Raw genomic sequence first — 13,189 nt, forward strand, 5'->3', positions numbered from 1 at the left:
GTTTTTTTTGTTATTGTCTGGATTTGTGTTCAGTGCTTTTGTATTTAGTAGACTTTGCATTCAATAGATGCTTCTTCACCTCTACTCATTCACATTTCCACCTTATAATGGCTTCCCTTGGAAGTTGTTCTGTCTCAGGAAGATATTGATTGTCCATAGCTACACTCACTTGATGCCTCTTTCTGCAGGTTTTCTTAAAAATTCTTTATGGTCATGCTCCTTTAACTACATATATTACTCTTTTGTTAATTATGAAGCCCATATTTATAAATTTTGTTGACATTGTATCTTGCTTAATGATGATTTCTTGGTTGTTGCAACTACTACATGTCCTTCCATTGAGTTGTTGGTTTGTGATTGCCTCTTATTTTATTTGGCATGATAAAGACTAGAGTATAATTGTCATTTCAGTTTGGGATTTTCTCACTTAATCTAGGAATACATACCCATTTGACTAAACTTGAGATTATAGCACCTCAAATGGCATCATTGCAGCTAAAAGGATGTGATGTTTTGTCTCAGGAAAATATGGACTATCCATAAATGCACTCGCTTGATTCCTCGTTCTACAGGTTTTCTTAAAAAATATTTATGGTCATGCTCCTTTAACTAGATATATTAGTCTTTTGTAAATTATGACACACATATTTATAAATTTTGTTGACATATTCAAATTCCAATTCAAGCAAAGAAAGGGACTATCATAATATAACTGATCAGTACAGACTAAAAGAAAGAGGAGAGTCACAGACTGAGATGAGTCAAACTACTTCCTTTCCTACTGTTGTGGAATACTTGTGCCTGAGCTCGAGGGAAGGAAATGAAGTGAAATACAAGCTTCTTTCTCATTGCCTTGTCTTTGTATAGGAGAATCTTGTGTTCTCATATATTCATGTTTAAAGCATTGTTAATTTCATCTCACCATGTCGTGATCATTGTTTCATATATTGAAGGCATTAAGAAATTTGGAGTTGTACAAAAACACTTTTTTTAACAGTCTAATCAAGATAGATGATATTTGAAATAACAACCATACACTTTACGAAGAAAGAATCACCATGACCACGAGGTAGAATATCATAGAAAAATATTAATATTAAGCCAAGGGTAGCTTCTAATAATTGAAAAATCCAAAGTGTTATAGTACAGAAGAAATACCACTCAATAATACATATTTGGAAGGTAGAATTTGAAACCTTAAAAATAAGGATGAAAATCTAGGAAAATTAATCCATATGGGACTTCCCTCATCAAAGATTTTGGTAGCTTCTACTATCTCTACAAATGTGAAGTGTCAACTTAGATTTGAAGCTCTAGAAGAAGCATGACTCCCAAAAAATATCTTGCTTCCCTTATGTCTTATAGTTTTAGATTGTCCTCCATAACAACAGAAACTCCTACAACTGATCCAACTATTGGACCAACCTTGTTATTTCTCTTTGATATGATAGAACTATTTGGTGAGAAAGATCCATCAAGACTTCTTTTAGAGTTTTTGATATTCATGACCTCCAACCCATTTAGTATGGCATTGGGAACAACATTCGTCATATCTAATGTAGGTCCAACTTTGACAGAAAGATTTTTTGATACAATAGGTGTATTAACTACTACAAAATCAGTGTAATAAGCATCTGCCAAGGTATTTTGTGTTACAGTTGATAGATCAAAATCATTGATAACATTATCATTGTTGATATATATATTGAAGTATAGCTCATTCAGTGTGGTACTCACAATATCACATAAATGCATCCAAATGAAGTATTGTTAGTCTGGATACAAAGTAAGGCACCATGAAACATTGAAATTTTTCTTTTTTACATTGGTTGTAGGCATCTCCTCAACAGTAGCTTATACAAGATTGGGATCAATCTCCCTAGTAAACATTCCTTGGTACACAACATTATTGGCAAAAACAATGAAGTTTTGGGAAAATGATTTTTGAACAAGCTTGTATCAGTATATCGAAATCTCCCAACAGTGTCATTTTCATGGGTAACCAAGGGTCCTCCCATATTAATTTTATAAATTGTTTCAAATGCATGCTCAAATAGACCATTGTAAGTATTAGAGAGGGGAAAAATTTGATATGTATTTAAAACAAGAGTGTCTGACATAGAAACAACTTCAGTGGCATTGACAAACGCTAAGGAATTATTTGAGGGAATAAAGGTCAGGACCAATGTAAGTTTAGTTATAATGATGAGGTATTCCTTCATCACACTATTCTGGTTTTGGAAATTGTATAATAGACCAAAGCCTTGGGTGGCTATTGAACATATGGCACTTGTAATATTGTACTTTTGATAAGAAAATCGAAATATATGTAAACGTACCCAGTGTCTTCCCTAGTTCCCAATACTAAAGATATAGGATGATTGCAGAGTAAACACTCGAGCTGTCAAATAGATACTGGAAGGAACCTATTGATTGAAACTTGTGGTGTTAGAAAAGATTTCTTCATTGGTGGAAATCAACAAATTTGAGGAGGGGGTATCTACACTGAAAATCCTTCTACCCACTATCATGTTACTCTTTGACCCACACTCTATAAGGTAGTTATCCCGTGGAGTAGAAAAAGCATTAGATTTTGTATGATAGATTGACAATAACACCGATAAATAAATACACACAATGACTTCCATTTCTTTCACTTATTTCTCTAAACCTCAATTATATGATTATCTTTTATTTTTACACTTCACTATTATCCCTCTTTCCGTCATCCTTTGCACCTCCAGACAATACAAAAATTTTAGAACACCATTCAGAGTTTCACTTCCACCCTGGACAATGAGTTGATATTGCCTATAGGGATAGGGTCTTATCTCTCTTTAGAGCTTATAGACGTGGAGCACAGAGTACTGAGCTTTTACCCTTCAACACTATCCTTTGAGTGATGGATCTTTTTGCAAGGGTGATTTGGAGAGTAACCCAGGCCACCTGGACAACTACGAAAGAAATTGGAAATTGCAAGGCACAAACCTTGATAACTAAAAGCTTATAAGCAACTGGTGAAACCCTTCCAAGTGAGGGCAGACAAAGGGTAAATGAAAATTTACTTTCTTCTATAGAAGATCAAGAAATTTATGCCCACTATCCAACACCAAAAAGAAATACATGTTCACTAATTCCACAATTTTTACCAAATCTCTCTCGGTGTTAGAGTTATTTTCTCAATAGCCTTTGTTTTACTACTCTTGAAGTAATGAAAGCCACCACTCAATATATTTTTTACTATCTGCACAAAGAACATAAGCAACCAACTTCATATCAGCTACTGAAATATTTAACAATTCCTTTTAAGACACTCATAAATACAATAAAAACGTAGTAGATTAAAAAATCTTTAATAGGTCAAGGACCCAAAAAGAAAAAAACATATTCATTAAGTGTAAAACCAAATCAACATAAAATGGTTAATGACATCCATATAAAACCCTCATCAATATGGAAGTAGGATTTGTACAAAAGTTAGGTTCATTATAGTACAATCTTAAGATTCTTTGGGTTGGAAAGAAGAGTACGTAAGGAAAATATAACATAGAACAACATATTCTAAAGAGAAAAAATCTTGATGCATGAATTGCACAGAATTTGTCTCATCGCCTAACAATGGAAACAAGGAGATAGAAATATATAAATCAACAAAAGTATATGCTTCCTTTCCAGGCAAGGAGAAGTTGATGATGAGATGCATGTGATGTTGTGATACTAAAAATTAATAAAGGATGAAGATTTAAATAAAATTTGGGGCCATTATTTTAAAACCAAGGTGAGGTGTGGTCTTTTGATATAAAAAGGAAGTATTTCCATTGTGTTGCTTATGGACCACACTTGCTCGATTTTCAAGATAAAAAGGTTTAAATGTTGTTGAATGATATCAACATTATTTTCAAGTATTTTCATTGTGGTTCTTGTGGACCACACTTGCTTGATTTTCAAGATAAAAATGTCTAAATGTTGTTGAATGATCTCTACATTATTTTCAACTTCATGACATGGATTAGATTTACTTACGCAGAATATGTTGGATTAAAACGATAACATGGTAGACACCAAGGAGATTAGTGATAAAGAGCAATGTGATCTTTTGAATAGCTTCAAGGACCATGACAGAAATAACATAGAGGCGAGTCAACATTCAAAAGAGAAATACACTCAAGTTTCTCATGAAGAGATGTAGTTGATGTTATTCTTGGGTTCAATTTTTAGATTGGAGATATGTGCATTTTTATTCAAGGGTAGATCTTAATTCACATAGAAATTCAAAATTTATTTGCAAAATTGTTATAGTCCTTTGTAGACACATGTTTCAAACTATAAAATTTTTGCTTTGTATTGATTGTGTATCAAGAAAAAAATATGGAGGAATTGTACCAAAACAACCTTTGATTTCAAAGGTAGCAAATCACAAATATTTATGTTGGCATAATCAGACAAGGTCTTTAACTTCAACATCGGAACTCATGACTTGTAAGGTTCAAGAAAGAAATAATATAATAAGATTTCATTATAGCGTGTTCCTTGCCTTTTGTTCAAAATTTTATGTCTTTAACCATTGTCAAAAAACATTAATTACTACTCTATGCCATTACCGCATTTCCTTTCCGACATGTAGTTACATTTAAAAAAAAAAAAAATAGAGCACTATAAGGAGAATTTGATTGATGTTGAAACAAATAGTGCAATATGAGAGTTTAGTTTTGTTTGATGTTAATGCGGAAATCTTGTGATAAACTTATGTGATGACGATATCAGCCATTTGAAATTGATTGCACAGTAATTCATCGGACTCCTGATTAGATAAAGAGATCCCTACAATTGAACCTCCCTACGATATGGTGTATCCAGTTAAATTTTGTTATGATATACCAGACTATATAATCTTGTTTTAATGGCATTCAGGTCGTAATGAAACTCCTAAAAGAGACACCAATATTTTAGAAGACATCTAGCAACGGAATAGAAGATTGAAGCCTTCAAAATACATGGTAATTTCACAGTATCATGCCGAAATAGAACGACGTTAAACTGAGACGATCAGTTATCGATTCGACGGCGGATTGGAAAAGTCTTTGAGAGAGAGAGAGCAGTTAAATATTTTATCAACAACGTTTTGAAGAGATGTATACTAAACTGCCAGAACGTTTTGTAAAAGGATAAAAATTAGGAAAGAACGTGAAAATATGAGTTCACCTAGAGGAAAACGAAGGTTCCGGGTCAGCCGTGGTCATTTAAAATACAATTTTGAGTTACACGTTACAGACAACTTCAAAACCATGCCAGTTCAAAGAGAAGAGCTTCAAGACACTCTCGTTCAAACTTCAGAGTATGTTTTAGCATACAATTCGAGGCAAAGGTTCTTCTTAATACCATACAATTACAATCCTTGGTCACAACTTGGATTGTTTACTTCCTAACGTCATTAAACTTGGCTCCACTAATTCCAAATTCTTCCTGCTGTGGCGATGCAAAATCATTTTGTACGACTGGATGTTCATTGAATCGCCAAATATCATCCTCCCAAATAGACCGGTGGGAAGCCTTTGTACTCTCAATATATCCATGCGCGATGTCCGAATACACAATATCGGGCACTGAATCTCGATCGTGATAGTTCTGCATCATGATTGCAAATTCATCGGCAGTAATCTGGTCTACAAAGAAATCAAGGTCTGCGAGAACATCGTCGTGATAGGTGAAGTCTCCTAGATCGGACGTCACCAAGGCCGTCGCTTCAGAATTCGCCTCTGCAATTAACTCGCCTTGCTTATTTGAAGCCATGTGATCACTGCTGCCCTTTTGATGCGTGGACTCGAAACCATTATCTGTTTGCACCTTCATCCCAATTCCATCTTCCAGAGACTTTATAACCCCATTGAGCATCATCTCGACCTCGAACTCAGTCACAGCATCCGTCTCTTCATTGTTATCAATATTGTCGATCTTTTCCATAGGAGTTATGAGATCACTGTAATAACCCAACGTTCCGCTATTGGTTCGCTTCGCGTCTGGAGAAGCCATTCCACCATTTGAATATTCATCTCTCGCTCTCTTATTCTGAAAAACTTGTGAGCAAGCGGCCATCCCGGCAAACAAATGTTTCGATTAAAACACCGCAGAAACAAATGTTTCGATTAAAACACAGCAGATACTGCAATAGAGAGCGTTGCTGTATCAGCGATACTTCTTCCTTTGGGGGTTAGAAAGTTTATGCGAATAGTTCGGTTGCTAAAATTTAGGTCATCCCAATTCTTGTCCAGATATATAAATGGATAGATAGCAGGTAATGGATCAAAAAAAATCTCGCATGATGATGGAAGCTTCCCAAGGAACACAATCAAACGTGTCGTTTCAAAAAGTACTTCTCCTTTTGGACACTATCGAAAAGGCATTCATAGGACCCACTGAAACCAATCTCGCAGTCGAAGTCATGCTGCCCAAGCACACAAGTTGCCGTACAAAATCAAAACAACGTTCTCGATTCCATGATGATGGAAGCTTCCCAAGGAACACAATCAAACGTGCCGTTTCAAAAAGTACTTCTCCTTTTGCACACTATTGAAAAGGCATTCATAGGACCCACTGAAACCAATCTCGCAATCGAAGTCATGCTGCCCAAGCACGCAAGTTGCCGTACAAAACAAAACAACGTTCTCGATTCCATTCAAACCGACGGAATTTCACATTACTTGGGATCTGATACTTCCAACACGATGCAATAGGCGGTGCCCTTGCATTGGGGATGAAGGCAACGCTGACTCGATTCGTCTGACATTCTATATATGTATATAATAAATTATATTGAACCATATGAGCACGAAAAGAATAAATCTTTCCGTTAAGATTTTTTCCGTTAGCTGAACTTAAGGACATTTATGTTAGTATTTTTTATTACCCTGGTTATATTAATTACCGACCATTTTCATAAATTTTGTAAGACATTGGTGGTGGCGAGTCGCTATTTGTTTACGGAAAATATTACTTTAACATAAAATAATTAAACAAAATCAATTAAATTTTTTTACACAGAATCCGGCACAATAATATAGTCTTTGATTTTGTGTTGACCCAGAAAAAATGTACTTCGTCAAACCACTCCCAAGTCCTGGCGCACAATACATTGAAATAATCAAGTCGACATGTCAATGTACTTCGTTAGAACCACTCCCAAGTCCCGCCACATGGAGATCGTGCGCACAAATACATTGAAATAATCAAATCGACATGTCGTGTCTGCAAACGATCGCTACTGACCCCCACTGCGTATGATATTGAAATTTTGAAATAAAAGAGGAATTAAGACATACATTTCTCCTAGTTCTGTTATTCGAACATCTCCACAGGGTCACAATCTTCAGTATGCCATGCGTAGTCATTAAGTTTTGTTTCGCTAAGGATTTCCTAACTTTTGTGATTCTTCGACCCCCTGGCCCGTCCCCATCACAACCACAATTTGTAGGACGCATTTGTTGAATAATTACTAACAACTTTACTTGAGGAGCGAATCTTATTTCTGTTGTAATCTTAAGAATCGAATATTGGAAGCTTCTCAATTTGACGAATTTCACGGTTCTATACCCATTGCAGAGCTAACCATTTTCATGGTTCACACAGAGCCGATTTGTTATGTGCAGTATAATCAGAAAGGTCTTAAAAAAATTTCGGAACACTAAGATTATGTTGATTACAAAATTCAAATTTGCCATTAAAAAACGTAGCGCGGGCGATGTTATATAGCACCAATTTGTACACGTCGTCAGAGATGGATAGCTCGATTCATCCACAAAATTCTGAAACGTCTCGTCGGGCCTCAACCACGTCGCCATTCTTATCCAGAATCACTGTTGGTCACCGTTGCCGTTAAAATTTCAGCAAGTATTCTGCGCCATTTTAATTTCGCTGTTATCCTTCTGAGTTGTAATACCACACACGCAACAATTATTAACGATACTACAAGAATGTGTGCGACAAAAAAGCATGATATAGAGAATAAATTAGCGGGGACCGAGCACAGGGTTTCTCCTCTTTCATAAGGGTAAACAAATTTACTCCTAATTATTTTGCTTGACACTAGCGTTGTCTTTGTCAAAAAAGGTTGAGTTTATTGCTACGTTTTCACTTTATATAATAGATAATTTTGTTCACATTATTAATTTAAAGTACTTTATATAAATTAATTTTAAATATGTTAAAAAAATTAATGAAACATTATAAATTGATCTTTTGCTTTGGCCATCTTAAATTTATATGTTCCTAGGTCCTCTTTTTTCCATATCTCGTTTTCATTTGTTCTGGATGGGATTCTTATTTTAAAATCGGCTGACGTAGGAAGTCAATTGTTTTAGAAATTATCAACAATTCGCCTCGCCTTACCTTTTCCCTTTATATTCAGACACTTCTGCTGCGCCACTCGGATTCTCTTTTTTATGTTCCACAACTGATATTTCCCCTTTCAATAGAGCTGCTTGGTGGTACACCGTAGATCACAACACGTTTGATCTTATAGTCCACAACATATCACAATCGCAGATCACAGTTGGCAAGTGCTTAGGTCCAAGTACATCCACACGAAACCTTGCGATGCGATTTAATCAGTGATTGCATCACGCATCGCGCATCACACTTTTCCAATGCCCGAGGTCCATTCAATTATAAATGAAATATTTGGGATGCGATGGATCGGTGATTGCACATCTCGTGGTCTTAAGGCCTGCGGTTGTAAATGAATTATTGCGATGCGATATATAGGCGATCACACATCGCATTTCCTTAAAGTCTGATTCCTTCACATACAAATGAATATTGTGATGCGATGCGGGATAATCCAACAGTCGGTGTGATATTGCACCGCTGTTTAGACTTAGATCGACCGCTGGGATTAATGCAGGCTTCAACCACCATTATTAACACTAAGGACCGCAACTATCCTTTGAACAATGAACTTATAACTTAAAGCATGAAACAGAAAATGCTTGATTTTGTTCGAAATACAAATAAACAGAGGCAATCGAGAGTTTTCAACAAAATCAATACATAATCATACACTGAATTAATTCTTCAATACAATAAGGGTTACAGAGTCTCGACCCTCTCGCTCGATTACAACAATTAAAAGACCCCTTGTTTCAATGGCTTAAGTCGCTCTATCACTCAACTCTCACCTCGCTCAAATTTCTATCATCTCTGTTCCTTTCTTTCCATTACAATTTTTCATTTTTTATCAGTCGGATCCTATTCCAACTGTGCTAACAATCCAATCTTCTATTTCAATCATTCTAACAACTCAATCTCTATTTTCAAGCTCTATTACACACCTATGCTAACAACTTATCCCTGAATCTAAAATAAGACAATTTCCTAAATATTACAATAATGAAATACATATCATTTTCTTGAGAGATCCAACCCTTTCGGTTAAAATTGGCTTTTGACCACTCAAGTCAGTGAAATTCAACTCATTTAACCATAATGTGTGAACAAACATTTATCTTTCTGGCTAAGTCTAGATGCTCCTGCATCAGACTCTTGGGAAAGAAAGTAATCATCTCTCAAACTTTCAAGGCTTACTACATACTTCTGCAACTCTGCTGTTGTCAACCAGCTAGCATTCTCTATCGGTTGTCCTTTCCATTTGACTAAATATTGAAAATAAACCTATCCTCTAGTTTTTTTCGATACTCTTTTCTCCAAAACAACTTCCACCTCTTTCTTAACTGTCTTTGGCATTTGTTCTTCTTAGTTCAAAGTTTGAACTTCATCTTCTGTAGCTTCCTGTTGTAGCTCTATCTCTATCTCTTTGTATGGATACAAATATGAAACATTGAAGATATGTGATATTCCAATCACTTCTCGCAATTCAATTTCATAAGCATTAGTTGAAAATTTTCTTACATTTGTACATGGTCCTATCTTTTTGATCTTTAGTTTATTGTAAGTCTTAGTAGTAAATCTTTCTTTTCTCAAATACGCCATCACTCTCTTTCTCTCTTCTTTTCATATCTACTCTTTACTTGTATTTGCCACTACTTTCTAGCAAACTACCTTTGACATCTTTTTGTAGTCTCTACATCTACTCTACAAACTCTTCGGCTTTTTCACTTCTGTTTACCGAAATTTCTAAGCTCATACAAACCTCTTGGATTCATCCTAAAAACAATATGAAATGGACTCATTCCAGTACTTTAGTTTGGAGTGTCATTATAAGCAAACTCAGCCTGAGCTAGTGCTCAGTCCCACTGCTTAGGATTTTGAGACACTAAACTTCTCAATATGATTCCCAAGCTCTTGTTTACTACTTTGGTCTGTCCATCTGTTTGAGGATGGTATGATGAATTGAAACTAAGGTTAGTTCATAATTTCTTCCAAAGAGTTCTCCAGAAATTCCCTACAAACTTTGTATCCCTATCAAACACAATACTTACAGGCAATCTATGTAATCTTACAATTTCTGAAAAAAGATTAGCTATATGTGTTGCATAACTAGTATTCTTATAAGCAATGAGATGTGCCATCTTGAAAAATCTATCTACCACAACATAAATGGAATCATTCCCTCTTTGAGTTTTAGGTAATCCTAAAACAAAATACATGCTAACTGCATTCTGGTATTGGCAATGGTTGGTATAATCCTGTATTCTGGCTTCTCCATTTAGCATGCTGACATATCCTGCACTTCTCAACAAATCTCTTATCTTCAGTTGCATTTTTGGACAATAATAAAAAGTATTCACTTGAGAAAAGGTTTTGTCTTTGCCAAAGTAACCAGATAATCCTCCACTATGTTTCTCCTTTATTATGTTTTCCCTCATAGAACATTTGGGAACACACAACTTGTTGCCTTTAAACAATAAACCTCCTTGGATAAGATAATCTAACCAATGACTTCTGTTATGAACTATTGGATTTTGTATTGCTGTATAAATATCTTTGAAATTTGCATCATCTTTGTACATTTCAACCATTTCTTCAAATTCTACAACACCAACTTTTAATTCTTGCACAATGAAATTGACCCTACTTAACACATCAATGACTTTGTTCAACTTACCACTTGTGTGCTTTATCACAAAAGTAAAGCTCCGTAAAAACTCTACGCACTTGGCATGTTTCTCATTCAATTTCGGTTGGTTGTTTATGAACTGTAATGCATGATTGTCAAAATAAAGTATAAACTCCTTTGGCAGCAAATAATGTCTCCATTTTTTTAAGGCTTGTACAATAACATAAAATTCTTTATTGTAAGAAGAATACTTCTTCTTCACTTCATTTAATTTCTCACTGAAGTACGTTATTGGTCTCTATTCCTGACTCAAAACTACTCCAATTGCAACTCCACTAGCATCTGTTTCAACTTGAAATACCTTTGCAAAATTAAGTAAAGCTAAAATTGGTTTCTCTGTGATTTTCCTCTTCAACAACTTAAAATTCCTGTCAGCTCCTTCTGTGAACTTGAATGGTTGATTAGTCTCCTTGATTGTTTCAAGAATTGGTGGACAAATCTGACTAATACCTCTGATAAATTTCCTGTAAAACATGCAAGACCATGAAAACTTATTACCACAAATATATTTCTGGGAATAGTCTAGTTCCAAATTGCTTGGACTTTATCTGGATCCATTTTCAACTCTTCTTTAGAAACTACAAATCCCCAGTAAACTAATTCTTCTTTCATGAAACTACATTTCTTCATATTTATCAGTAGTTTCTCTTTCTACAGAGTTCTTAAAACCAATTTAAGATGCTCTAGATGTTCTTCTTTAATTTTACTAAAATCTAGAATATCATCAAGATAAACAAGAACAAACTTGCATGCATATTCCTTCAAGATTTCATTCATCAATCTCATGAACGTGCTAGGTGCATTAGTGAGTCCAAAAGGCATCACTAACCACTCATACAACCCATTTTTTTGTTTTAAATGCAGTTTTCCATTCATCTCCTTCTCTAATTCTTATTTGATGATATCCACTCTTTATATCTATTTTTAGTAAAATATTTTGACCCACTTAGACAATCCATCAAATCATCCATGCATGGAAAAGGAAATCTATACCTAATAGTGATTTCGTTTATGGCTCTGGAATTTGTACACATATGCCATTCACTTCATTTCTTTGGACTAAGCACTGCTGTTACAGCACATGGAATAAGAATCTCTCTGATTAGTCCCTTATCCATCAGTTCTTGCACTTGTCTTCTAACCTCAGTATTCTCTTGAGGATTTAATTTGTACATTGCTTTGTTTGGCAAACTTGCTCCTGGTATTAGTTCAATATGATGACTAATACTCCTATTTGGTGGCAATGCATTTGGCAAATCATCCACAATAATATCAGCAAAATCATTTAACACAGTTTTGATTTCTTCAGGTAAATCATCTAATTTTGTGGAAGTTAAAATTACCTTAGGTCTCCCTATGACAACAAAATGCATTTCTTCACCTTTCCCAACCTCTTGCAACAGCTCATTTCCACTCTTTAGCATAACATTGTTTCCAAGTGTTCCTTTGTCAATGTCATCCTTCAATGACAACAGTGTATATTTATTTCCAACCTTCTCTAGAGTATAAGTGCTTTTCCTCCCATCATGAATAGCTTTCTGATCAAAATGCCATCGTCTTCCCAGCAATACATGGCATATATCCATTGGGATTACATCACATAATAATACATCCTTGTACGTAACAATCTTATCTCTACCTTGCATTGTTCTATCACAATAATCTGATGTCCTTTCTGCAACCATGACACTATCTAAGGGGTAGGGTGTACTGCCTTCGCTAATCTTATCTTGACCACCATCTTTGTAGAAACAAGGTTATCATTGCTTCCACTGCCAATTATCACTTTACAGCATTTAACTTTGGATTTACATGTAGTTTTGAATAAACTTGTCCTCTGCGCTAGTTCTTCAGTCTCTTTCTCTATCTTAAGCAATTTTCAACAACAAGGATTCTCCTACTTTAGGGGATTCTTCATTTTCTATGATTCGAGGTGTTTCTTTCTTTGCTTTAACCACATTCACATTCCTCTCACTTGTTGTTTTATTATGAGGACAGTCTCATGTTCCAAGTCCTCATTCTTCACATGTATAACACAGAATATCTCTTCCTCGGCCTCTTCCTTTGGGTCCAAATCTTCCTCTATTAAAATCTCCCCTCTGTGGTGGTCTACTACTTGAA

At 35.2% G+C, this 13,189-nt stretch overlaps 1 protein-coding gene across 1 annotated transcript; it reads right to left on the bottom strand.

Moving 5' to 3' along the window:
- Positions 1–5,415: 5,415 nt before the first annotated feature.
- LOC149171068 (uncharacterized) lies at positions 5,416–6,213 on the bottom strand. The gene has a single exon (XM_089425829.1). The coding sequence runs from the start codon at positions 6,091–6,093 to the stop codon at positions 5,416–5,418; it is 678 nt and encodes a 225-aa protein (XP_089281955.1). The 5' UTR covers positions 6,094–6,213.
- Positions 6,214–13,189: the final 6,976 nt, after the last annotated feature.

The sequence above is a fragment of the Pinus tabuliformis genome, chromosome 4_2 (assembly GCF_031772625.1).
Source record: "Pinus tabuliformis cultivar Carrire ecotype Pingquan chromosome 4_2, CPIR1, whole genome shotgun sequence".
Classification (NCBI taxonomy): Eukaryota; Viridiplantae; Streptophyta; class Pinopsida; order Pinales; family Pinaceae; genus Pinus; species Pinus tabuliformis.